The 27,982-nt window shown below is 44.4% G+C and overlaps 1 protein-coding gene across 1 annotated transcript; it reads right to left on the bottom strand.

The window, feature by feature from the left end:
• Window positions 1-2: 2 nt before the first annotated feature.
• On the bottom strand, window positions 3-27,982 carry TRIM63 (tripartite motif containing 63). Its single transcript, XM_049775552.1, has 9 exons — window positions 27,805-27,982; window positions 26,573-26,745; window positions 22,277-22,445; window positions 21,577-21,672; window positions 19,300-19,533; window positions 18,495-18,517; window positions 17,912-18,036; window positions 14,232-14,303; window positions 3-139 (listed from the first exon to the last, which is right to left on the bottom strand). Exons 1-9 carry the CDS (start codon window positions 27,961-27,963, stop codon window positions 3-5), a joined length of 1,188 nt encoding a protein of 395 aa, XP_049631509.1. The 5' UTR covers window positions 27,964-27,982.

Below are 27,982 nucleotides of genomic sequence, written 5' to 3'. Positions count from 1 at the left end.
TCTCAGCCCCCGCTCACAACAGCACCACGCCACAGGTGCTGGTTGGTGGCGTCCACCGGCTGGGAAAGAAGCCTCCCCTTGGGACTTTGGGCTGCCAGGGCGCCCCACCCATTCAAGCTGCTCCCTCCCGAGATGGTTGCTGAGGGTCAAGGGTCTGTGCACCCAATGCACCCCTCAGATAAATGCTCTCTAAGAGGGAGAAGGTTGGGCTGGTCACCTGTCACACCAGCCGCCTACTGTCCTCCGAGCCCTTGTTGGTGCTAAAGACCGTGTTTGGGTATCACTTAGAAAGAGATGGGGGGGGGGGGCGGAGAGATAGCATGGAGGTAAGGCATTTATTTGCCTTGCATGCAGAAGGATGGTGGTTCAAATCCCGGCATCCCATATGCCCCCCCCCCCCTGCCAGGAGCGATTTCTGAGCGTAGAGCCAGGTGTGACTAGCCTGAGGCTTGTTATTTGGAGGGCGTGGCGCTCTCTCTCTCTCTCTCTCTCTCTCTCTCTCTCTCTCTCTCTCTCTCTCTCTCTCTCTCTCTCTCTCTCTCTCTCTCTCCTCCCCCCCTCTGGAAGAAGCTGCTTTATTGCATTCTAGTAGCTCCGACTTGGACCAAAACAGAATCTGAAGAATGCTAAGAATGCTTGCTTTACTGACTAGTATTCCAGTTCCCTTACTGGACCTTATCAGTCTAGTAAGGACTAGTAGAGAATGAATGTACACAAAATCCAGTTCACCCTCTAGCATCCTTAGCCTTAATCATGCTAAAATATACATTCCTGCCATTTTCTGTACTTTTGATGTATGTTCTTTGTGTATTCCTGACTTGCACCTGCTCTCAGCTATCCCTCATAGGCATGTCTAAGTTTCCTGAAAAACAACAACAACAGCAACAAAACAACTAGAATCTGTATAAGTGATTAGGTCAGTCCATCTTTGCTGGACATTAAACCAGTCTCCCTACTTCCTCTCTTTGAAACTCTTCTCCAGCCCAAGGTGGTGGATGTCTTTCCAAGCTCTTATTTCGCTCTGGTAAAGGTCCTCTTTTCTATTTGTTCCTGTGCTTTTCTAGGATAACAGGTGCCAGCCTCTTGCATGCACTGTTGGAGACAAGAAGTAGTTCCTCAGTCTCTTCTTCCATCAAAACTCAGTGTAAGGGTGAGGGTGAATGCTGCCTGCCTGCATTGACTGAGTCCCACTGAATTTCTCATCCTTCCCTGGATTCTGAGTGAAAACACCTTTTTCTTGGGCTTTTTGGCTTTTTTTTTTTTAAATAAAAATTTAGAGGGGGGCCGGAGAGATAGCACAGCAGTAGGGCATTTGCCTTGTAAGCAGCCGGTACAGGATGGACAGTGGTTCAAATCCCGGCATCCCATATGGACCCCCATGCCTGCCAAAAAAGATTTCTGAGTGCAGAGCCAGGAGTAACTCCTGACTGCCGTCAGGTGTGACCCACCCACCCCCCAAAAAAGAATTTAGAAGGTCTGCATTATCAGGGTCAAGGTCTGAGAAGAACTGAATTAGAATCTCTGCATAGTTAAGGGATTCTTGGGGTATGGGAAAGTTCTGCACAGTAAATTTAAAGTAAATTTCAGTAAATTTCAAATCTTTACAGAATGATCTAACAAATATCACAGATATGTGATGGGCCTGATCTTCCCACTTGATTATAAAATCTTTGACAGGAGTCACGGGTTATTTGTGGGTTGGATTGAAGAAATAGTCACCTCTAGGATTGGCTTCTTCATTAGATGAGAGAAGTGAGTGAAATTCACAGACATTTCTGTTTCTTGGGTTGGGGGAGTACACTTGGTACTACTCAGGCCTTATTCCTGGCTCTGTGCTTAGGGAACACTCCTGGCAGGCTCAGGTGTCCTTACAGGGTTCCAAGAATTGAATATGAATGAGCTGAGTATTCTATCCACTGTACTATCTCTCTGGTCCATACCAGCATTTCTTGGCCATATCATCTTCGTTCTGTTGATTCAAACTGTCGTGTGCCCAAATTACTAAGATTTTTATTTGATTTTGTTTTTATTTTGGGGCCTCACCTGGCAGTGTTCAGGAATTACTTCTGGTTCTGCACTCAGAAATCACTCCTTGCAGGCTCAGGAGACCATATGGGATACTGAGGGTCAAACCCAGGTTAGCTGCATGTAAGACAAGTAAGTGCCTTACCTGCTGTACTATCTTTCTGGTCCCCAAATTAGTGAAATTGTAATTTCATTTGAGTTCAAACAATTTTGCTTTTAAAAAGGGTATCCTTTATTATTAGGGTTTGATATGAATTTGCGTGTAGAAATATCTTTTGAGATCCAGCCTCCAAAAAGACACACAGAAAGAAGAAAGAGAGAAAAAACAAAGAAACAAAGAAAAGGTGTGTTCTTTAAATTATCACAACTCAGAAACGGGAGCAGTGGCACAGCAGTAGGGTGTCTGCCTTGCATGTGCTAATCTAGGACGGACCTCTGTTTGATCCCCTGGTGTCACATATTGTCCTCCAAGCCAGGAGCAATTTCTGAGCGTATAGTCAGGAGTAATCCCTCAGCATCACTGGGTGTGGCCCCCCCCAAAAAAAATTATCACAATTCCTTTGCTTTTTGACATTTTCTACGATACTTTTTCAGGTGTGAATAAAAAGCTGTGAAATTATTCAACCTATTTCTTTTTTTCTGATTAATATATATATATAAGCACTATGATTACAAATATGTTTGGAGTTGGGTTTTATTCATAAAAAAGGACACCCCCCTTCACCAGTGCAATATTCCCACCATCAATGCCCCCATTTCCCTCCTCTTCCACCCACTGCCTATATTTGAGACAGGCATTCTATTTCTCTCACTCACTACCATTATCATGATAGTTGTCAGTGCAGTTATTTCTCTAACTGAAATCACCAATCTTTATGGTAAGCTTCATACTGTGGGCCGGTCCTTTCTGCCCTCATCTCTATTGTCTCTGTGTTTTATTACAATAATGTCTTTTTTTTTTTTTTTTTGAGGAGGCACACCCGGTGAGGCTTAGGAGTTATTCCTGGTTATGCACTCAGAAATCGCTCCTGGCTTGGGGGACCATATGGGACACTGGGGATAGAACCAAGGTTCATCCTGGTTCAGCTGCATGAAAGGCAAATGCCCTACTGGTGTACTATTGTTCATGCCCCACAATAATGTCTTTTATTTTTCTTAAATCCCATTGATGAGTGAGACTATTCTGTCTTTCTCCTTCTGACTTATTTTACTCAGCATAAAAGTTTCCATGTCCATTCATGTATAGGAAAATTTCATGACTTCCATTTTCCTGATGGCTGCATAGTATTCCATTGTGTATATGTACCATAGTTTCTTTAACCCCTCATCTGTTGTTTGGCATTTGGGTTGTTTCCAGATTCTGGCTATTGTAAATAGCACTTCAATGAATATAGGTGTGCAAAAGGCATTTTTGTATTGTGTTTTCGTGTTCCTAGGGTATATCCCTGGATGTGGTATAGCTGGATCATATGGGAGCTCAATTTTCAGTTTTCTTGAGGAATTTTCATATTGTTTTCCATAAAGGCTGGACTAGATATCATTCCCACCAGCAGTGAATGAGAGTTCCTTGCCAGCACTGATTGTGTTTATTCTTGTGATGTGTGTTTAACCTATTTCTTTACTTTTATTTTATTTTATTTTATTTTTGGTTTTTGGGCCACACCCGGTGATGCTCAGGGGTTACTCCTGGCTATACGCTCAGAAATCACTCCTGGCTTGGGGGACCATATGGGATGCCAGGGGATCGAACAGTGGTCCATCCTAGGCTAGTGCACACAAGGTATAGCCTTACACCCTGCGCCACCACTCCAGCCCCTGTTTAACCTCTTTTTAACCAAAAAAGCAAAACTATACAATGGAGGTTGTTGTTGTTGTTTTTGAATAATACACTTATTTTTCATGTTGTCTGTTTTTTTGGACCACACTGAGTGGTGCTCAGGGATTACTCCTCATGGGGATTGGGGGACCATATGGAATTCTGCAGATCAAACCCAGGTCAGTTGCATGTAAGATAAGTGCCTTACCCACTGTATTATCACTCCAGTCCCTCTTTTTGTATTTTTTTTTTATGTTTTTTTCTTTGTCATAGTTTTCTATGTAGCATGTTTTGTGTATTTTTGTTTGTTTGTTTTTGGCCCACACCCAGAAGTCCTGGCAGACTTAGGGACCATATGGGGTGCTGGAGGTTGAACCTACATCAGCCTCATGCAAGGTAAGCATCCTCCCTGCTGTACTATCACTCTGACTACTTAGTATGAACTTCAGGATCATTGAAGAATTTTCATACCTCATGTTATTTTTTTGTTGTTGTTGTTTGTTTTTTTTGGGGGGCCACACCCATTGACAATCAGGGGCTACTCCTGGCTATGCACTCAGAAATCGCTCCTGGCCTGGGGGAACCTATGGGACGCCAGAGGATCGAATCACAGTTCATCCTAGGCTAGTGCACGCAAGGCAGACACCTTACGGCCCCACATGTTATTATTTCTGTCTCACTCAATTGTTTCTAGAATTTACTACTAGTTCTGTACTCAGGAATCATGCCTAGAATTTCTTGGAGGAACATATGTGGTCTAAGTGCTCTCCCATTGTACTATCTCTATCTCTTTTTTGGGGGGTCACACCTGGCAGTGCTCAGGGTTACTCCTGGCTCTATGCTCAGAAATCACTCCTGGCAGGCTTGGGGGACCATATGGGATGCTGGGATTTGAACTGCATTCCTTCTGCATGCAAGGCAAGTGCCTTATCTCCATGCTATCTCTCCAGCCCCTGTACTATCTCTCTTGCCCCTAAAAATTGTATTGTAAATTTTAATTTGCTAAATTAAGATTTTAAGGTATTGAATAAATGCAACTGTAGAATTTAATGTATTTTATGCTTTTTTTAATGCAAGACCCATGCTAAATTCTTAATTTAAATTCAAGCTTACAAATTGGATACAGATACATGTATTTTATTATATATAATGTGTAGAATAGATAATGTATATAATTTATATAATGTATTTTATAATTTTATAAAATATTTTTATATTATTAAAAATTATGCCTGGGGGGCCATTTGCCTTTCATGCAGGAGGTCATCGGTTCGAATCCTGGTGCCCCATATGGTCCCCCGTGCCTGCCAGGAGCAATTTCTGAGCCTGGAGTCAGGAATAACCCTTGAGCACTGCCAAGTGTGACCCAAAAACCACAAAAAAAAATGTAAAAAAAAATTATGTCTGGGATTGGAGTGATAGCACAACAGGTAGGGCACTTGCCTTGTACACAGCTGACCTGGGTTTGATATCCAGACTTTTTATGGTCCCCTTAGCCTGCTGGAGTGATTTCTCAGTGCAGAACCAGTAATGACCCCGAGGGCCACTGGATCTGGCCCAAAACTCCAAAAAAATTTTATGCCAATTTTCTTTTAAATCAATACTTTTTCTTTTTCTTTTTCTTTTCTTTTCTTTTTTCTTTTCTTTTTTTCTTTTTTTTTTTTTTTTGGTCACACCCAGCAGCACTCAGGGGTTACTCCTGGCTCTATGCTCAGAAATCGCCCCTGGCAGGCTCAGGGGACCATATGGGATGCCAGGATTCGAACCACCGTCCTTCTGCATGAAAGGCAAATGCCTTACCTCCATGCTATCTCTTCAGCCCCTAAATCAATATTTTATATAATGCATTTTAATTGAATTTCAAGAGTTTGATATACTAAAATGTATGCGGTCAACTTGTATTATTTATCTTGTTACTTCAATGATTCTCTAGGTGCCACAAAACTAAGTTAATTCTCAGACCTCAATATTAATGAAGAATTTATTTAGAAAAAATATAGAGAGATTTCTTGGGTCCATAGAACTTGGAACAACTAAGGTGCTTTCCTTTCATGTGACTGACCTAATTTGATCTCAGGTACTGCATATGGTCCCCTGAACACTGCCATGAGTGATCCCTAAATAGTCAGGATTAAGCCTTGGACAGTGCCAGGTGAGGTCCAAATCTGAAGAGAGAAATAAAATATATAGATTCTGATATTCACTCTATAGCCAGAATCTGATTCTGGTGGTGAGGGATCTGCAAATCTATATATTTATATTTTCTGTATCTACTGCTATTGTAGAGTTAGTATTTCGTTTTGATACTAGGGATGAACCTCAAAGCCTCATTTACACAGGCAATGTACACCATACTGATCTACATCCTTGGCCTTTTTTTGTTTTTTTTGGGTCACACCCGGCAGCACTCAGGAGTCACTCCTGGTTCTATACTCAGAAATCATCCCTGGCAGGCTCGGGGGACCATATGGGATGCCTGTCCTTCTGTGTCTAAGGCAAATACCCTACCGCTGTGCTATCTCTCCGGCTCCCTTGGTCATCTTTTATGGTGATATGCACATGAAGTTTTTTCATTTATTTTCCTTTATTTGGCTCAAACGATCATATGCAGTGCCAGGAAACAAATCAGGGTTCAGTCACATGCAAAGGAAGTTCTTTATCCCTTGTCCTATCTCTCCAACTTGGGAGATGGTAGGAATTGGGTTACATCTGGCAGTACTCAAGGCTTACTCCTAACTCTATACTCAGACATCATGCTTGGTGGGACTCAGGGGATCATATGGGGTACAGGGGATTGAACTGTGTTCGACATGTTCAAGGCAAGTGCCCTATTTGCTGTACTGTCTCTCTGGCCCATCTTCCTGGAATCTAAATGAACTGATAACACAACCTGCATTGCCTTCCCTCCTTCCTCTGATAAATGACAAGAGAGTGGATTGACAAGTCTTGACCATGTAATCAGTAACCTGAAGAAGAAAATGTGGCAACAGTTTGTACACTGACTCATGTTACTTCAAGATGATGAAAGTCTCAAATTCCTGTAGTCATCTATGGAGAGATACTTTAGAAAATAAAACTGTAAAAGAAAACAAAAAAAGAAAAGGAAAAAAAAGAAAACAAGTATGTGATTTTTTTTTTTAAAGGAGAGGGCAGAGAGATAGCACAGCAGGTAAGGCAATTGTCTTGCACCTGGCTGACTAGGTTTCTTTCCCCAGCATCTCATGTGGCCCTAGAATACCAACAGGAATGGTTTCTGAGTACAGAGTCAGGAGTAATACCTGAGCTGCTGGGTGTGGCCCAAAATACCAATTAAAAATAGACATTAAATTAGAAAGTTTTGGGGCCAGAGTGATAGTCCAGCAGGTAGGGCACTTGCTTTGCAGCAGCCGACCCAGGTTCAATCCCTGGCATCCTATCTGATCCCCGGAGCCTACCAGAAGTAATTCCTGAGTGCAGAGCCAGGAGTAACCCTGAGCACCTCTGGATATGACCTAACCCCCTCATCCCCACACACAAAAGAAAACAAGGAGAAGCTTCTGTACCTCAAGGAAACAAAAACCACTCACAGAATGGAAGAGATTATTCATGCAATACCTATTTGATAATATATGTGGCACTGGTAGCTTTTAACAAGAGAAAAATGTCCAACCCTATTTAAAAAATGGGAAGAGGGGCCGGGCGGTGGCGCTAAAGGTAAGGTGTCTGCCTTGCCAGCGCTAGCCTAGGACGGACCATGGTTCGATCCCCCGGTGTCCCATATGGTCCCCCAAGCCAGGAGTAACCCCTGAGCGTCAAACGGGTGTGGCCCAAAAACCAAACCCCCCCCCCAAAAATGGGAAGAATTATACTGGAGCAATAGCACAGCAAATAGAGCATTTGTCTTGCAGGCAGCTGACCCGACTTCAATCCCAGGCATCTCTTATGGTCCTCTGAGCCTGCCAGAGCTCAGAGCCAGAAGTAACCCCTGAGCACCTGAGTATGGTTCTCTCTTAAATTATACCTTGTTTTTTCCCAAAGCAAAGCTCATCCCTGTTTTCTTTGTATCTGTTTGTTTACAATTTGGTTTTACCTCAAAACAGAGATTATTTTATATACAAAACTGGGTCGAACTAGGTTAGGATAACCTGAGCTATCTCTCCTTACTCTGTCCTACTTCCCCTACCCAGGGTTGATTTCTGTACTCCATAAAAATGACAGTTCTGGCAGACAGCTTGCTTTTGATCCTAGGTAGAAGATTACCAGACTACATGCATTTCACCTTCAGCCTGGCCTGGATTATTTCATGCATCAACTCTACTTCAGATTTGTTCACCAAGGGTTGGATATATGGCGCTTGGGTGATTTTACAGTTCCTCCAAATAAAAGGGAGAAGAATTAAACAGAAATTTTCTCAAAGCAAAAATATAGATGCCCAAGAGGCACATAAAAATTGATTCATATCATGGTGCCAGAGAGATAGCACAGCAGTAGGGCGTTTGCCTTACATGCAGCCTATTCAGGATGGATGGTGGTCTGAATCCCGGCATCCCAAATGGTTCCCCATGCCTGCCAGGAGTAATTTCTGAGCACAGATTCTGACTGCCGCTGGATGTGACCCCAAAACGAAACAAAATTGCTCCACATTATTAATCACCAGGGAGATGCAAATCAAAACAAAACAATGTGATGTCACTTCACTTCACAGTCTCTTGACTGGCACATATCAAGAAAACAAAAACGGGACAGGAACAGTACAGTGGGTAGAGTGCTGCTGGATATGGCCTAAAAAGCCAAAACAACAACAACAACAACCAGTGCTGGCACAGATTCGAGGAGAAAAGAACTCTCTTATTTACTGTTGGTGGAACTGTTGACTGGTACCACATTTTTGAAAAACAGTATGGACATTTCTTAAAAAACTAGAAATTGTTCTAGTCCTAGACAACTATGCTTCTTAAATAACTAAAAACAAAAAAACAAAAACAAAACAAACAAACAAAAAAACAACTAGAAATTGAGCTTTATTGACCTAGCAATAATGCTCATTGGAATGTGCTTTAGGGGCCCAAAAACACAATGCAAAAAAAAGGCATTTGAACTCCTGTATTCATTGCAGCCCTATTCATAATAGCCAGAATCTGGAAACAACTGGAGTCCAACAACATCTGAGGAGATAAAAAACTGTGGTATATCTACCACAATGGAACACTTCACAGTTCTTATGAAAAATTAAGTCATTGGGGCCGAGACAGTGGTAGGGCATTTGGACCCAGGTTTGGATCCCGGCATCCCATATAGTCACTCCAGTCTGCCAGTGGCAATTTTTGAGCACAGAGCTAGGAGTAACCCCTGAGCGGCACCAGGTGTGACCCAAAAACAAAACAAAAAAATTAAGTAATGAAATTTTTTTTTTTTTTTTTTTTTTTTGGTTTTTGGGCCACACCCGGTAACGCTCAGGGGTTACTCCTGGCTATGCGCTCAGAAGTTGCTCCTGGCTTGGGGGACCATATGGGACACCGGGGAATCAAACCACGGTCCGTCCAAGGCTAGCGCAGGCAAGGCAGGCACCTTACCTGTAGCGCCACTGCCCGGCCCCATGAAATTTTTTTTTTTGGGGCCACACCCAGTGGTGCTCAGGGGTTACTCCTGGCTATCTGCTCAGAAATAGCTCCTGGCAGGCACGGGGGACCATATGGGACACCGGGATTCGAACCAACCACCTTTGGTCTTGGATTGGCTGCTTGCAAGGCAAACGCCGCTGTGCTATCTCTCCGGGCCCGAAATTTTTTATACATGGACAGACATAGAGAGTATCATGCTGAATGAAATGATTTGGAGGGAAAGGGACAGACAGCATAATCACACTTATCTGCAAAAAATTAAATGAAGATATTAAGACTAATGCCCAATGACAATAGAAATGATGGTGGGAAGTACAGTTAAAGGACCACTTTGACAATAATAGTTGAAAATGAAAATGATTGCTCTGAACAAGATCTGGGAATTGAAAGATAGTAAAATGATATACATAACACTCCTTCAGTACCAGTATTGCAAAGCACAGTGCCTAAGATAAGGAAAAGAAAAAGTGTCTGCCATAGAGGCAGCTGGGTGCAAGTGTGGGGTTGGAATATCCCCAGGGATATTGGGGAAATTGGTGGCTGGATGGATACTGAAACTTTGTATGACAAAAACTCACATATCAACAACTTTTTTGTTTGTTTGTTTTTGGGTCACACCCAGTGATGTTTAGGGATTACTCCTGGCTATGCACTCAGAAATTGCTCCTGGTTTGGGAGACCATATGGGATGCTGGAGATCGAACCCAGGTCCCTCCTGAGTCAGCCATGTGCAAGACAAATGCCCCACCACTGTGCTATTGCTCCGGCCTCATATATCAACAACTTTTTAACTCTATGTCTAATGATAATTTAATTAAAAATGTTTTAATTAAAAATCAGACAGGGGAAACTTGAAAAAAGAAAAAGATAATACAGGGTTATCTCTAGGGGACTAGCAGTCCCTTTCCCTTGACCTCTGTGGTAGCAATGCAAAATTTTATTTTACGGGCTCGGAGAGATAGCACAGCGGCGTTTACCTTGTAAGCAGCCGATCCAAGGACCAAAGGTGGTTGGTTCGAATCCCGGTGTCCCATATGGTCCCCCGTGCCTGCCAGGAACTATTACTGAGCAGACAGCCAGGAGGAACCCCTGAGCACCGCCGGGTGTGGCCCAAAAACCAAAAAAAAAAAAAAAAAAAAAAAATTTTATTTTACAATGCTTTAATGAACAGTATTTTACATGTATACATATATATGATGTATAGATTTCATATTTACGATGATTTATGCACAAATATGTGTAATATATTATCATTTTAATTTAAAAAAGCTTTAGGGACCAAAGAGATAGTACAGTAAGGAGGGTGCTTATCTGGTATGTGGTCAACTGGGGTTTGATCCCTAGAACTATATAGTGTCCCCTAAACTCTGTTGAAGAACAGGGCTGCCAATTCCTATGTTGAATTAGCAATGTTGAAGAATAGCCTGGCAAAGAGAAGATACATAAAGACACACACTGGGAAAAATAAGAAACAAACCCAGTTTATTCAGCACTAGTGTGGGCCCAGTGGAGTCACCTCCAAAGGCTGAGCACTGGTTGATTTTGGTTACTCTTATCATATAGGGATCTACATTTGTACAGGTCAGGATTACATACTATGGAGTGAATGATATTGACACAATCATGTCAAGGTACGATAGTACATAAATATAACAAAAGTAGGACCGGAAGTCAGGCTCCTCTGCTATGGTAATGAACAGAAAGAGAATCAGACCTCCCTTCACATAAAATCAGGCTTGCATTTGCATTGGAACCAAACTTCTCTTTGTACTAAAAGTGATCCCTGAGCACAGATTCAGAAGTAAGCCTTAAGTACAGTTGGGTGTGTTTCCCATCCACCCACTCCAACAACCCAACAACAACAAAAAATCTTCAGCTCTTAAATGTAGATTAGAACTGAGAGTAAACTCTAATTCCCTGAAATTCAAAATTAAGGACAGAGTTAATCATGGAAAAACTCCCAGAAGTGAAAATGAGCAAAGATGTGAGCATTTTCTTTCTGTGACATCCACAGAGCACTGATTTTGGAGAATGTTTTATGAATAAGTAAACTAGGAGGTGCTGGGATAAATGCTCAATCCACAAGAAAACTTGGGCCTTAAAGATCAAGCAGTATCCCAAACACCATGAACTCGATGGCTTAGTCATTGTCTAATGCTGAGTAGCTTTCTGAAGAGCAGAACTGCTCAGAACCCTTACAGTCCTCTTTACATGGAAGAGGCTTTGGACAGGCTCCACCGTGTTCCTTGAATGTGTAGGTCTGCAGGATGCCAGACCAGTTAATTCATCGTTTCCAATTCCTTCAGCTTCTCCACTCTCCCAGCATCTTGGCCCTTGCTCATGGACTCTCTTTGGCCTTGGTTCTCACCTTATAGCCTAGCCCTAGTGGTTGATTTAGCCTTGCCTGGTCTAAAATTGGGATCTTGCAGAGCTTGCCAGTACCCACTGATGTGGGGGTATGGAAGCTCTAGTACCCATGTCCAGCCCAGCTGGACTGAGATTCTGTAACTCTCCCAGCTGCAAATCCACTGAATCCCCACTCCTGATGGGTAGCAACTCGCTTCCTAAGGGCCAATGTAGATATGATCTGAAGCAGAGCAAACTAAGAGATAGGAGATAGATAAAAGGAGTACACAGGCCCCACTATCTCCCTTTTCCTCCAGAAATTGCTCAGAGTCCTGTTGTTCTCTGTAAGCTTCAGAAATAGTTCACACGATCCACTGAGCACACACTGGGTGCAGCTCTCTTGTAGAAGCTGTGGCTAGCTCAGGAAGACAACCTGTATTTCTCCCCTACTTTCCTGCCTTACTTTCATTTGTCCTTTACAGTCTGCTTTGGGATATTCTCTCTCTTTCTCTTTTTTTCTCTCTCTCTCATATTCTTGCCTCAGGCTGTTTCCTGGAGAATCAGAGAATAGGGCATTGTGCCCATTTCTTGGGATCCTCTCAGGGTCAGCTTTTCATGGAGCTCTCATGGGGAAGTGCAGGGTTAAAGGACTCCTTCTTGATGCAATGAAGTCTCACATTGACATTAGTGTTTCCTTCCCACTGCAAACTTTTTATCATTCTGAATTATCTCAAGGAAATAAAAGACTGAAGGAAAGAAATTCCAGCTCCTTTGGTAATAACAAATAGAGTGCTTTGCATTTATTAAAACAACATATAACACAAATTGAGTTACTCATCTGTCTGGACCGGACACTGAAATACAGTGCTTAGCTTGTGGACACTCGCTAGCACTCAGCCAAGAGAAAACAACGTTCTATCCTTCTGCCTTTCTTCTGTCTATTGCTCACACAGAATGACTAGGCTTTATCATACAAAAGTTCCTTTACAAAAAGCACCAAATTGGCATTCATATACAGGTATATACAAAAATCACATTTAAAAAATGTACAAAATATTCCATTTTGCACCAATGTATAAAAGTGTCCTGTGTATCGTTTTTTCCAGCACATTTTCAATTCTGATTCAACGGCTGCCAGACACAGTGGTGGGGTCCTATGCCTAGTTCCTGCTCTCAGAGCAAAGAGGAAACACACCAGGGGCCCCAACCCCTCCCACCCTGTGGCCATCCCCACCCTCCCCAGTCTCTCCATCTTAAGGATCTTTCCCTCCTCATCCGGCTTCTTACTGATGGCCTGAAAAGAAAAGATGAAGAAACACCAGGTAAGACACAGCTCAGAGAATCCAAGGCTTACAAAGCTGCAGAGACTAAAGGACCAAATCCAGCTGCTGCCCAGCCTCTTCCATTTTATTTCTTTATTCTTTCTTTATTCACTTTATGTTTCATTCTTTGTATTTTGGTTGAATCCAGTCTCTCACATAAGGTAGCTCTCTACCACTAAGGTACATCTTGGCTTCATATCTTTTATGAATCACTCCCAGTTCTTCCACCCCCATTTTTTTTTTAATTTTATGGAACCACAGCTGGCATTTCTCAGGTGTTTAAGGGTTGATTCCAATGATACTCTGGGGAACCATGTGGTACTTGGGATCAGATCTGGGACACCCACGTGCATAGCATATCCTTAGCCTGTTTAGCCACTTCCCCAGTTACAAATATAACACAAGCTAGAGGAGAAAGGATTCTTTGTTGTTGTTGATGCTGTTGTTGAAGAGAGGTCACACCCAGTAGGAATTTACCCTTAATTGTTCAAAACACAGACAGAGAGGAGGCAGAGTACCAGGCCATAGTACAGGACTCTGCTTGGGGGAATCTTCTAGAGCAGGGGTCTCAAACTCAATTTACCTGGGGGCCGCAGGAGGCAAAGTCGGGGTGAGGCAGGGCCGCAAAAGGGATTTCGCTTACCGAATATTCGCAATAAAAAATCGCATTAGTAAGAAAAAATTGCAGGGGCTGGAGAGATAGCATGGAGGTAAGGCGTTTGCCTTTCATGCAAGAGGTCATCGGTTCGAATCCCAGCGTCCCATATGGTCCACCGTGCCTGCCAGGAGCAATTTCTGAGCATGGAGCCAGGAGTAACCCCTGAGCACTGCCGGGTGTGACCCAAAAACCACAGAAAAAAAAAAAAAAAGAAAAAATTGCAAAAACTCGCATTAAACATTTGCATACCTCGAACGGAACTGCTTGGGGTATGCGAATGTTTAATGCAATTTTTTTCTTACTAATGTGGTTTTTATTATCGCGAATACTGCGATATTTGAAGGCCAGCGCGGACCACAAAATGTTGTACGGAGGGCCACAAACGGCCTGTGGGCTGCGAGTTTGAGACCCCTGTTCTAGAGTATTGACAGAAAGAGTTCTCAATGAATGGAAGGAAACCTCACCTTCCTCCTTTCCCTCCGTGGGCTCTTCCTCTTCCTGATCCTCTTCTTCAATGAACTCTTCCTCTTCCTCTTCTGTGTGTGAGAAAGAACCATTGGGTAGAGATGGGGCCGCTGGAAACCAGTCCAAAGGGATAACTTCTCCTACCTCTTCCCTCTCCTGGCTGATTTTAGAGCACCAAGCAGAGCCCCACAGACCAGACTTCCTCTTTCTCTGCCTGCCCCTTCCCTCAGCAGCACCTCCTATTCTACAAGGTTTTATTGGGGTTCTGCCTGTGATTAGAAGGATTTTGAGGAACACTTTGTGCTTCTAAACATTGCTGTGATGGATGATAAACATCAACTAAGGAGAGGCCGGGTGATAGCACAGCAGTAGGGCATTTTGCCTTACACATGGCCGACCTAGGACAGACCCAGGTTTGGTCCCCAGCATTCCATATGGTCTTCTGAGACTACCAGGAGCAATTTCTGAGCACAGAGCCAGGAGTAATCCCTGAGCACTGCCAAATATGCAGCCCCCCAACAAAACAAAATTAAAAAGCATCCACTAAGGAGTTTGGGGTGAGAATTTTTTGATTCTCAGGGATTAGAGTCCTTGTACTCCAGGAGTTTCTGTCTTTGAAATCCTCTGGCCTACCTTACTCTGTCAGCTCTCCTAACTTCTTGGCCTCCAGAAGGAGGAAAATCTGCGGTTGAAGTTTTCCTTAAGGAATGGGTATTTACTTGTTAGCTCTCAGAAGCTGAGCCCTGCACAGACTAATTGAAACTTGTGACCTCACTTACTTATCCTGGAATATCACTTTTAATTTCTATTCCTAGAAAATGTGACCCAGAGTTAAGAGTATTGATGCAATGTCAGAGAGAAGTTTGAAATGCCTTTAAAAGAGTAGCTCAAAAATAAATACTCAGAGTGAATGGGGTCTATGCATCTGAAGTGTATGTGGCTACTTAGTTTTGTCCTGCTGTTATTTTTTCTTTGTTTTGAGATGTCATGACTGAAACCAGGGGCTCACAGAAGTGAGGTATATCTTATCCCATCAGCCATATGCCAGACCCTAGAGTCCCACTACTGTTACATCATTGTCATAATTACTACTGTTTGGGGCTGGAATGATAATAGAGCAGGTAGGGCAGGTAGGGTATTTATCTTGCATGCAGTCAATCCAGAGTCCCCGGCATCCTACATGGTTCATCAAGCCTGCAAGAAGTGATCCCTGAGAGCAGAGGCAGGAGACACCCCTGAGCATTGCCAGGTATGACCCACAAATAAAAACTAAAACCTTATACTATCCATGACTCCTTATAGTCTTTGCTGAAGGGTCAGTGTGCCCCCTGAGTATGCTGGACCAGTGCTGAATCTGTGGGTCTTTTAACCCTGGATCACCGACTGGTTGCATAGCTTTGAGCAGTCACACAATTCCTTTGGCTTTATTTTTGGACAGGAGGCTTGGAGATGAAGCCATAATTCATTATGTCTAGGTCTCAGTGTTGGGCAGGAAAGACAACAACTACTCCCCTCTGAACAGAGGAGGCTTTGAGACAGAAGGCAAGATGGGTCCCCTGGGCCCATCTCCTTTCAGATATGGGAACTTAAATGAGACAGCAGAATCTGTAGCTACAGGTGTCTCTATGTTCAGTAGCATTTCAGATTTGGGATTCATTTTGGCCTTACCTACAAATGGGGTATACCTCATGCCTAATTTTCTCTTTCAGGTTTCTGGGCCACACTCAGCAGCACTCAGGAATTACTCTTGGCTTTGCATTCAGAAACCACTCCTGTCAGACCCAGGAACATAAAGGATGCCAGGGATCAAACCTGGGTCAGCAGCATGCAAGGCAAACACCCTACCCGCTGTGCTATGACTTTGGCTTCCATCTGAGACATATTTAACCCCAGTTTCTGAAATTTTGCAGGGGAGTCAACACAAGGGTTGTTAAGACCTTGTTCTTATGCCAGACTATTCTTCCCTGTTCCTGTAATCACCCTCCCCACTGTCTGCCTATCTCTTTCTCTTTCTTTCTCTGAAGTTCCCCTTACTGCCTCATCAGAACACTCCCTCTCAGTCCAAGGTAACAGCAGCAAATGTGGATTGTCCCCACTCTCTCTGTTGCTCAATATTGCCTTTCTGCCATGTGAACGTAGCCAAATTAATAGCACCTTTGTCTTCTTCATATGACTTCCTCATGTCCCTTATTAACTCCTCCTGATTATTGCTAGGGTTACCTTGTTACAATCATTATAGGTACTTATAAAAGAGTAACTGTGATCAGGTGTAGGAACATAATATAGATAAGTTAAGGTTACCAAGTATCACAGGTACTAGAACGTAGAAGCTGAAATCACAACTAGCTTTATTAATACCTTGTGTGTGTCTCAGTGCTGGGTAAGAAGGACAAAAGCTACTCTCCTCTGAACTGTGGAGGCTTCGACGACTGTGAAGGTAGTGTGGGTCCTTACAAACTTTACTGTAGTACTATTTTATTGGTGGCAGCAGCACCATGAAATGGCTGTTATTAGCATATCCCCCTTTGGGGGGTACACACCTGGGATGCTCAGGGGTTACTCCTGGCTCTGTATTCAAGAATCACTCCTAGAAGGCTCAGGGGACCATATGGGATGCTAGAGACTGAACCCAGGTTAATCGTGTGCAAGGCAAGCACTCTACCCACTATACTTTGGTCCAGCAAATACCTTTTCATTTTTGTTTTTGTTTTGGGGCTACACCAAGTGATACTCAGTGGTTACTCCTGGCTATGCGCTCAGAAATGGTGCACCAGGGATCAAACCCAAATCCATCCTAGGTCAGCTGCACGCTAGGCAAACACCTTACTGCTACACTATCACTTGGGCTAGTGCCCAAGGATGTGGTACTGCTCATGCCCTGCAGTGCTCCGGGTTTTCAACAGGCCTAAACCCAGTAGTGCCCAGGATAGGTGTTGAACTGAGTTAGGCACTGTAAGTCTTGTACTATCTTCCCAGATTCCTATAATTTTAGGGGGGTACATCTAGTTGTGTTCAGGACTTACTCTTGGTGTTCTGCTCAAGGATCACTCCTGAGGAAGTTGGGGGATCATATTAAGTGATGTGGAATGAAGCCAGGTCAGCTGTAGGGCAGGTAAATCTATTAACCTAATGTAACCTTGACCTTCTATCTCCTAGAATATTAGTTAGGAAATGAAGTTCAGAGCCCAGAGAGATAGCACAGAGGTGTTTGCCTTGCAAGCAGCCGATCCGGGACCTAGGTTGGTTCAAATCCCGGTGTCCCATATGGTCTCCCGTGCCTGCCAGGAGCTTTTTCTGAGCAGACAGCCAGGAGTAACCCCTGAGCACCGCCACCGGGTGTAACCCAAAAACCAAAAAAAAAAAAAAAAAAGGAAATGAAGTTCAGAATGGTTAAAGTATTTGCTAGAGGTCACACAGATACCAAGAAGCAGACTGGGATTTGAACTTAGGCCTGCCTGATTCAGGTGTCAGACTTTTCTTTCTGTCCTAAGATGTCTCTGTACAATGGATCCATACACAGCTAAGTCAGGGACAATTATGTCCTAGGCATCTAAATATAGAATACATAAGTTTGACTGGTAGGTAGGTAATCTTGGCTATCTTAGCATTGGCATCCAAGTAGGCCTTAGTGGGAAGGGTCCTGTAGAGAAAAAGACAAGTGTTCCCATCACCTCTTTACCTGTCCCAAAGTTGATGGCTCTCAGGGTGTCTGCTATGTGATCTAAATCCAAAGTAAAGTAATCCATGTTTTCAAAGCCCTGCTCTGTCTTGCCCAGTTGACAACCCTTGGATGCTTCCACAATACTGAAAGGAGGAGAGAGAAAGACAGCCAGAGTGAGCAGTGTAGTGAGTGGGGTGATCATAGCTTCACACCCATGAGTATACATGCTAATGTTCAGGACCAGGTCCAGAAACTCCCCATAAAGCAAGGATGGGAAAATGTTTCTGTCAAAGGCCATTAGAAAGTTTGTAATGTCATTTATAACACAGGAGGTACAAGACAGGCAGACAGGAAGTAGATACAGACTGATGAGAAACATACATGTCTGTCTCTCATGTACTGTCAGATTACAGGATTTCATGGGCCTTATATGGCCAACAGAATGGATGTTCCATCCCCTCTCACACGATGATGTCTGTCAGAAGCAGAATAGGATCTGACAGATCTGACAGAATTAATGCAAAGGGGAGCCCATTGACAAGAAGATAGAAGCCCAGGTAAGAGCCATAGCTTGAATCACAGCCCCAAGGGAGACACTAACCTTTTGATGAGCTGCTTTGCACTCTGCAGGGGAAGAGTGGAAGAAAGTGGAAGAAAGGAGAAGGTTAGGAGAGCAGAAGGGGTAGCCCCAAGAAATTTAAAAAAAAAAAGAGGTTGGGGGTTTAGCTGGGCTGTTCCCTGGCCTGGTGGTGACCTGTTTGCCACCCTGAGCTGAGGTGAACAGAACTTGCATCTTTTCACTCTATGTCTGCACAGATCCTGGTCGTCTTTCTGGAACCTGTCACTGTCCTGGCAGAAAGCTCAGGTTCGAGTATTGATCCATCATGTTTCAATCATGAAATCAAAATCACCAAGCTGAGAAGCATATCGTAGTCACCTTTCTGTTTATTTGTTTTGGGGCCACCTACCTGGTAGTGCTCAGCGGTTATTCTGGTCTCTTCTCTTATAAATTACTCCTGACAGTTCTCATAGGACTGTATGGGATCCCAGGAATTGAATCTAGGTCGGCTGCATGCAAGACAAGCACCCTACCTGCTATATTATTTCTCCAGCCCCCCAGCCACTTTTTATACTTTATGCCAAGCACAAAGCCCATACTACATGCTTAGGAAATTTTAACTGAACTTAAGTATGTAGTTTTAGAGTTAATCTTTTTCAGCTTCCCCCCAACAAGCTCTTCTAGGCCCAGACTATGTCTCCATGTTTGCCTAAAGTACATTAAGACTCTAGGGGCTGCGAGGAATTGTTGCACACATATTTTACAGATCAGGAAACAAAGGCTCAAAAAGTTCTAAGTGGGCAAGTGGTTGAAAGTGGCCCCATCATACCCTCCCATTCCTGCTCACCAAGAGGAAGGTGGCCCCTCCAGGCTCATCTAGGGACTGGATAGCCATCTCCACCAGCTTGGTGGACTTCTCCAGCTGCTCCCGATACTGCTGGATGAGGGCCTCAATAAAGTTGAGCTTCTCCTCCTGCTCCTGAGTAATCTGCTGCAGCAACTCACTCTTCTTCTCATCCAGGATGGCATACAGGGCATCAAACTTCTGACTTAACTCTTCCTTTACATGGTGGCTATTCTCCTGGGGATAGAAATCATGGCATCACATTCTCTGAGTCCTACTCCCTATCTCCAATACTACCTTCCTGAGTGAGGCAACTAGGAAAAGACAATCTGAAACTCAAAGAGATCTTATATTTCTTCTGTATCGTCTTTATTTTCCAGGAGACAAGTGAAAGTTTATCCAGAAAAAGTATCTAGGACTTTTCAGCACACCGGCAACCTTTGGCAAGGTTGGTGTCAGAGAGACAGTCATCCTCTTTCTGAGAAATACAAGATGTGTGTGTGTGGGTTTGTGTGTGTGTGTGTGTGTGTGTGTGTGTGTGTGTGTGAGAGAGAGAGAGAGAGAGAGAGAGAGAGAGAGAGAGAGAGAGAAACAGAGACAGAGAGAGAGAGAGATTAACAAGCTAAGCACACATTTTACACATGGCAGGCCTGGGTTTCATCCCAGGCACCACATGGTCCTTCAGGAACTGCCAGGAGAGATAGCATAGCAGAGAACCAGAAGCCTCTGAATACCCTGGGCATGCCCACTCCCAAAAATACATTCTTGGATGACTTGGGATGATGTAGTCATACTACTTCTCCATGTCATAAGACTGCTTCCATTAGTCCTAGGCTAGGTGGAAAAGCAGTTTTCCCTGTATTGACCTCCCCCTCTGAGGCACTGATGCAGGTTCTACATCCGTGTCTCCTTAGCCACACAATGAGTGAGTAACAGCATTCCCAAACTAAGTGCTCTAGCATCATCCTACAGACTGGGAGTCTCTTATGGGTAGTACCAATGTCCCTCCCCCTTCTTCCTTTGAGTCCCTTCTTTATACAACTCTTCTTTCCCCACTCTTCCCCACAATGAACCTCTAAGTTCCTATCCTAAGAGGAGAGAGAAAATTATGTATACACCTGCAGGAAGAGATGGTTCCTTCTGCCTCTACAGTCTTGATATTTAAAATCATCAGTGGGCCAACAAACAGGACAAAGCCCAGGATACTGGTAGAAGTGGAGAACTTCATGGCTGATATTAGACCTGCTGCATCACTCTTGAATTTTTTTATGTTGACAGGGATTGAACCCAGAGCCTCCAACTTGTGTTCTACAGATAAGTCACATCCCCTACTCACAATGAATTTTTTTCTTTCTGTCTTCCTATTTTGTTTTGGAGCCATTGGCAGTGATCAGGGATTACTCCTGATTCTGCACTCATGACTGGCATGGGGGGCTATATGGGATGCTGGGGATCAAACCCAGGTCAGCTGGATGCAAGGCAAGTGCCCTACCTGCTGTAATATCACTCCAGCCTCTTAAACAAAAAGAATTTAATAAACTTTAAAAATTAAGTTTGAGAAGTCGGGGCTGGAGAGATAGCATGGAGGTAAGGCGTTTGCCTTTCATGCAGGAGGTCATCGGTTTGAAGCCCGGCGTCCCATATGGTCCCCTGTGCCTGCCAGGAGCAATTTCTGAGCCTGGAGCCAGAAATAACCTTTGAGCACTGCCGGTGTGACCCAAAAACCACAAAAAAAAAAGTTTGAGAAGTCTTGGTCTATAAAATTATAGGAAATAATACCTCAAGAACAACTGATATTTAAATACAATAATTATTTGCTATGAGCTGGAGGTAGGGTGCTTGTTTTGCATGCAGCCTACCTAGTGTCCTAGAGATAGCTCAAAAGGTTGGACATCATGGTTTGCATGGGAGAACACTGCACCATATATCACCTTGATTACTATCAGGAATAATCTCTGAGCACAGATTCTGGAGAAAGCCTGACTACAGTTGGATGTGGCCAGAAAGTCTAATAAAAAGAGATTTATAGACTGGACACTCTGAGGTGAAGGACTGGTCTGTCCTGTTTCCTCAGATAAGGCCTAGAACACAGCCCTGCTGACTAAACATTTTTTGAATGAGATGAATGAATGAATGAATGAATGAATGGACCAGTTAGTCCCTTCCAGGCTATTCCTGCCTGACTACCCCAGGTCACCACCCATGGGTCCACCATCACCCCAGGAACTAGGTTCTACTGGAAGGCTTCCCATCTGCTGGTAAAGCTGTTGATCCCCTCACCTTGGTCACTCGACAGGAGTCCTCTAACTGGGTGATGATGGTCTGTACTCGATCATTCCCTGCCACCAGCATGGAGATACAGTTACTCAGCTCCGTCTAGATGGGAGGTGGGCAAAGAGTCAGGAAGAGAGACAGAAACATTTTGGGGCCTGCCTTCTCCAGAGTGAGAGTAAATGTGCATCCTTGCTCCCCCCCTCCCCATAGGAAAGGGGGCCTGGCCTCTCTTGCTGAAGTGCAGCTCAGGCCCAGAGCAGATTCTATCTGAGAAATACTCGATCTCTTAATTAACTGACATGGCCGAGAGATGTGAAGTGAGCTGCTCAAAGTACACAGCAGAGAAGGGAATTATTTCTAGGAAAGAAGCAACAAAGACAGAATGGGAGGCTTCTAGAAAAGGGAGATCAAGAGAATAGGGGTAGGGATGGTGGAGCTTCCTTGGGTTCAGGGGCCTGGAAGAGGGTTATAAACTTCCCCCTGCTGAGAGGAGAGGTGGTTGGCACAGGAGAAGATGTGTGGGGTCCACAGCACAATGAAGCAGATGGTGGGACTAGACAGTGCACGCAGGGCTCAGTCTGAGCTCAGCCACCTCCCTGGGAAGGCCCTGGCTGGTCCTTCAGAGAGGCTATTCTCAAAAGGCCAGCCTAGCACATCTGCAGGAATTGAGTAGACACCCCTATTAGGGATGTGGTCTGGCAGTTACCTTTTGTCCCTGGAAGACATTCTGTAGTGGGGCCACCTCACAGGCCTGGTGCGCCCCAAACACCTTGCACATGGAACATGTAGGCACTTCACATGTGAGACAGTAAATGTTGATTTTTTCATCTTCGTGCTCCTTGCACATGGGGTGGCTGCCCTTCTGCAGGGGCCGGCTGAGGAAGACAGGAGCCAGTCAAAGGTGGCAGCACCTGGTCCTTTCTCCACCCCTGCTCCCCCACAGGAAGCTGTCCCAGATCTATGACATGAGCTTCCTATAGTCATGTCCCAAACTTTTTCTTTGCTGACCCAGGTTGATTCACTTCACTTTAGGCAAATTGAGCTCCGTATCTTTGCTTTCCAAGTAGCCTACACTGCAGGTGCACATTAACATCCTCCAATTCTTTCCTTTTCGTTCTCTGGGAAACTGGGATCAGAGGGACTAATGAAAAAAAAAGTTTCTCCATTCTTCTGGAGGCAAATTCTATTGATGGAGGTAGCATTAGGCTTATTTGACTCAGAAGTCCCTGAGTTGGGTCAGAGTCCCCAGACAAAGAGATATCTTCCTTCCTTCCTTCCTTCCTTCCTTCCTTCCTTCCTTCCTTCCTTCCTTCCTTCCTTCCTATCCTTCCTATCCTTCCTTTCTTTCTCTTTTAGGGTGTTAATTTAATTTAATTTGATTATATTTTTGAGAGGTACATCTGGCAGTTCTTGGGAATTATTCCAAGTTTCACAAGGCACTCCTAGTGATGCTGAGGATTACATAATACCAGAGATTGAACCCAGACTTCCTGCATATAAAGCATACATTCATTCTGTTTGAGCTATCTCTAGAGATATTCAAGAAGGAGATAGTAGTTCAATGCTAGAGCTCCCTAACTTGAACAGTAAAACCCCAGGTTGTATTCTTGTGGATTAAAAAAAAAAAAATAGGGTTGCGGGGAGAGGGTTTGTGGTGCTCAGGGCTTATTCCTGTGTTCAGGAGCCACTGTATTCAGGGATCACTTAAGGAGGGCTCTTGGAGCCATATTCTATGCGAGAGATCAAACTGGGGTTTGATCAAGAAATAATATATGCATTAAGACATTTGCCTTAAAAAAATTGCTTTACAAAGAAAGGGGAAACTGGAAGCTAGAAAGATAAACTGACTTACCCAAGTTGTCCAGCTAGTCAGCTGGGAAAGTTAGAGGTTATTGACTCTAATTATAGTCCTCACCACTGCCTTGGTTCCTGCAGGTCAGATGCTGCATGAAGCAATTTATACTCATAGCCTCATTCAATTCTATATTTAATCCACCAGACTGTAATCTCCATCAAAACAGGGAAATGTGCCATTTCTCTCTACCTGAATCTACAGTGCTCAATGCCTTGCATGAGTAAGAGTGATTAAATCAGGTGAGTATATGCCATGCCCAGCACATGTGTTAACATCCCTTCCTGGACTAAGCGATCCCTCTTTTTCTTGCTTCCCAAGTGCATCTCTCCCCATCTCTCTTTTAAGGCCCTTGTTTTTTTTTTGTTGTTGTTGTTGTTTTTTGTTTTTTGGTTTTTCATCCGGCTGCTTTCAGGGGTTACTCCTGGCTCTACGCTCAGAAATTGCTCCTGGCAGGCTCAGGGGACCATATGGAATGCCGGGATTCGAACCACTGTCCTTCTGCATGCAGGGCAAATGCTCTACCTCCATGCTATCTCTCCAGCCCCAAGGCTCTTGTTCTTAGTGCTTCTCTCAGGGCCTCAACCACTTGAGTAAGGGAGGGGGTATGTCCAGATTTTATATCCCCAGAAAGTCAATGCATTTAGGGCCAAATCCTGGCTACGCCCACTCTAATCCTTCCATCCCTAGCATAGTAAATATCTCATGAATGTAAAACCATGATTGTCTCCATCAGACAGTGCCTCACCTCTGTTCTTACACTGATCACATCTCAGGCTTGATACCTTCAAGTTCTTTTCTTTTTTCTTTTTTTCTTTTTTCTTTTTTTTTTTTTTTGGTTTTTTCGGGCCACATCAGTTTGATGCTCAAGGGGTTATTCCTGGCTAAGGGCTTAGAAATTGCCCCTGGCTTGGGGGGACCATGTGGGACACTGGGGGATTGAACCGCGATCCTTCCTTGGCTAGCGCTTGTAAGCAGACACCTTACCTCTAGCCCACCTCGCATGCCCTACCTTCAAGTTCTTAACCCAGCGCCTTCCAGGCATCTATTTTTGAAGCTTTAGCCCCACTCTCCCCATGTTGCAGAGTCATTTCTCTATCCCAGGGTAATAGGTAAACAAGAGCTTGATGGTCTGGTGCCCATGGCCCTCCCACAGTTTCCTTTCTAAGTTCAGGCTTCTGCATTTGTTTTCAAATTCAGATTGTTCTGTGACTATGCAAAGTGTGACTGCCCTCTGGCCTACAGAATGACTGGGGTGATGGAGGAAGTTGTCTGTGATGAATATGTAGCTGCTGGTGTAGCAGATTCTCAATAAAGGGAACTAGGATTCCACAATGTGGAAAAGCCTCAAGACTCAAACCCAATGTGTACTTCAAGTACCACAAGGGCAAGCTGATGTTTGAGTGCAAGATTTATTCCTTGACAATGTTAGTGATCACTCATATTTGCATTTTTAGAGTATTGAGTTCCCACAACTACCACAAGAATCAATAGCAGTGAGGAAAATTCCCCATGCGGTCAGCTTCTTCTCAGCTTCACTGCTTGAGAGCTGAGTGAATAAACCTTTGACCCATTCTGAGCCTTCATTTCCTCATTTTTGGTGAGGGTCAAAATACCCTATAGCATGACTGTGATAATTAATTAGGGCTGGCACTAGAGAATGACTTGCACCAAGACAATGTACATGGAAGGTGTGCAATCAATATTTGATCTATCTAAGATTTTCCACCAAAATTCTATTTGACCAGCACAATAACATATTATACTATCTCTTTTATATATATACTATCTCCTTTCTTTTTATACTATCTCCTTTGAAGTCAAGGAGAGTGAAGGTCCAGAGACAAACCCAATGGGCCAGAGAGATAGTACAGCAGGTAAGGTATTTGCTTGCACACAACCAACATATCCCAGATAATCCCCCAAGTACCAAGTACTGGCAGAAGTGATACCTGGTGTGAAGAGCCAAGAGTAAGCCCTGAGCACAGTGAGGTATGGCCCAAAAACCAAAACCAAAGCAAAGCAAAGCAAAACAGAGATGAATCCAACATGTCACAAATTAACATAAGTTAGATTATCCAACTTTTTTCTCTGAGCCTGCACTTTTTTACTCACAAGGTCTGGCTGGTCTCCTTTGTTTTTGTATTTTGTTTGTTTTTTTGTTTGAGATTCAATCGAGAAGGTGCTCAGGTGTTACACCTGGTTCTGTTCAAGAGTTATTCAAAGTTCTGCACTCAAAAATCACCGCTGGCAGGCTCAGGGAATGGTATGGAATGTGGGGATCAAACCGGGGTCCACCCAGGTCAGCTGCATGCAAGGCAAATGCCCTACCACTATGCTATCACTCTGGCCCCTGTTTTACTTTTCTTGAACCACCTAAAGGCAGATACTTACTGCCCCCTTACAATCATAAAGGCTGTGAGGATAAGGTCAGTGCCTGGATGTCTTGACAAGAGGGTCTCATTAGATAAAGTGTCCCTAATCTCTAGCTTCTTTGCAGACAGCGTTCATTATTGTGCAGCCTCTACCACCCCCAAATTCTCCCTGTGACTGAGCAGATACTTTACAGACAGGAAGACTTGGAGCTAGATCACATCATGTTTCAGCCCTAATCATTCCAGTTCCTGGCCAGGGAAACCTGAAATTATTGACATTTTTTGAACTTCAACTTCCTCATGTGTGAAATTAGGACAATCAAAGTTACATTTGTATAATCCACAGGGTTGTACAGCACCAGAACAAAGCATTCCCCCCGCTTCATGGGGCCTCCTAGTAGGAGATGAAAGGTCTTACTCTTGTTACAGACAAGCACACAACGTTCTCACCAGTTGCTTTCTCTGCTTAGCAGGACCACAGAGCCTGCCCCAGTACCCTATTCCTACTGCCACCTAATCACTGGCCTAGTTTCAGTATCTACCTGGAGGGAGGGCAGGCTAATGTCTGAACCCCTTCCCATTCATTGAGTGTCAACAAGAGCCATGATTGGGGGGGGGGGGGGGAGGGAAACAAATGAGTCCCAAACCCTGCCAGAGGCAGAAGGGACCAGCTCTTTGAGCTGAAGAGACTGGCTGTCTCGATTGTGGGACCAAATCACAAGCTGATCAAGGAGGAAAGAGCCTAAAACTTGGCGTGGGAAGCAGGCACACTCACCCGGAGCACTCCTGCTTGTAGATGTCGATGATATTCTCCACCAGCAGATTCCTCTGCAGCCCGTACACCCCATGGCGGTCCATAATCACCTCGTGGCGGCAGGAGGGACATCGAAAGCGGCCTCCAGACATAGATACCGAGCCGCCCCGGTTAGTCCAGTAGGGATTCGCAGCCTGTGTTGGGGAGGGTCATGTCAGAAGTAAGGCCCCAGCATTCTCTCAGCCCCTTCCCTCTCTCGTCTCTTTCTGGCCTTCCTTCCCCTGCTTCCACCAGCCCCTCTTGACAGACCATTGGACTGGGAGCTCTAGCTCAGAACACTGGGAGCTCCTGAGAAACAGCTGAGCAGTCAACAAAACAGACCTGTGGATTCAAGTCACGGTTATTCTCCGAATGACTTGGGGCCAGCAATGCACTTCTTGAGGCCCCATTTTGCTTGTTCATAAAAAATTATCATGAGTGCCAGCACTTAGGGTTGCAACTTTAAAGAGAAAATTATGCCTCTGGGAAACCTTAAGGACCCCTTCCTAGCCAGGACATCCATTCCTTTCCCAAGGATATGGAGCCCCACCAACCTTTCTTGGGAGCAGCTTCAGAGGGAAGATGCCCCTTGCTACTTGCTGCTCCCCCTTCCCCAGAGCTACCGGCCCCTGCCACAGGAGCTTGGCTCCAGGCAGGCTCTGGTTTTTCTCTCTTCTCAGCCTGCCTCTCACACACATAGCCCTTATCGCTTGAGGCATTTGACTCCTGATCAGAGAGTCAACTGAGGTACTCAAGGCAGGGTGGGGAGGAGAAACATGAGCTATGGAGCAGGAAAAGCAGCCAGAGAGCCTTTCCCTACCCACCTCAATCCATTCTTTCCTTTTTTTTTTCTTTTTCTTTTTTTTTTTTTTTTTTTTTTTTTTTTTGGTTTTTGGTTTTTGGGTCACATCCAGCGGCGCTCAAGAGTTATTCCTGGCTCTCTGCCCAGTAATCAATCCTGGCAGGCACGGGGGTACCATATGGGATGCCGGGATTCAAACCACCATTGGTCCTGGTTCGACCACTTCCAAGGCAAACGTCCTACCATTGTACTATCTCTCCAGCCCCCATCCAGAGGTTTCTGTGGGGCCTCCAGTCAGATGGAAGCCAGGGCTAGGTTGGAAGCCCTGGGCTATGAAAGAAAGGCCTTTGTACTGAGGAGCTGAGGAGCACCCACTGCCAGACCCCAGCCTTCAGCTAAGCCTCATACTGACCTGGAAGATGTCGTTGGCACACTTCCTACAGAGGTTGTGCTGGCAGGGCAGAATGACCACAGGCTTGGTGAACATCTCCAGGCAGATGGGACAGATTAACTGCTTCTCCAGGTTCTCCATGGGGTTTCCATCCTGGATCAGGTTGGGTTTATAATCCATCTGTACAGGATGTACAGGA

Source organism: Suncus etruscus, chromosome 6, assembly GCF_024139225.1.
Source record: "Suncus etruscus isolate mSunEtr1 chromosome 6, mSunEtr1.pri.cur, whole genome shotgun sequence".
In the NCBI taxonomy this organism is placed as follows: Eukaryota; Metazoa; Chordata; class Mammalia; order Eulipotyphla; family Soricidae; genus Suncus; species Suncus etruscus.
Note: the sequence above shows the minus strand (reverse complement) of the source record. Positions and strands in the feature narration are given on the sequence as shown.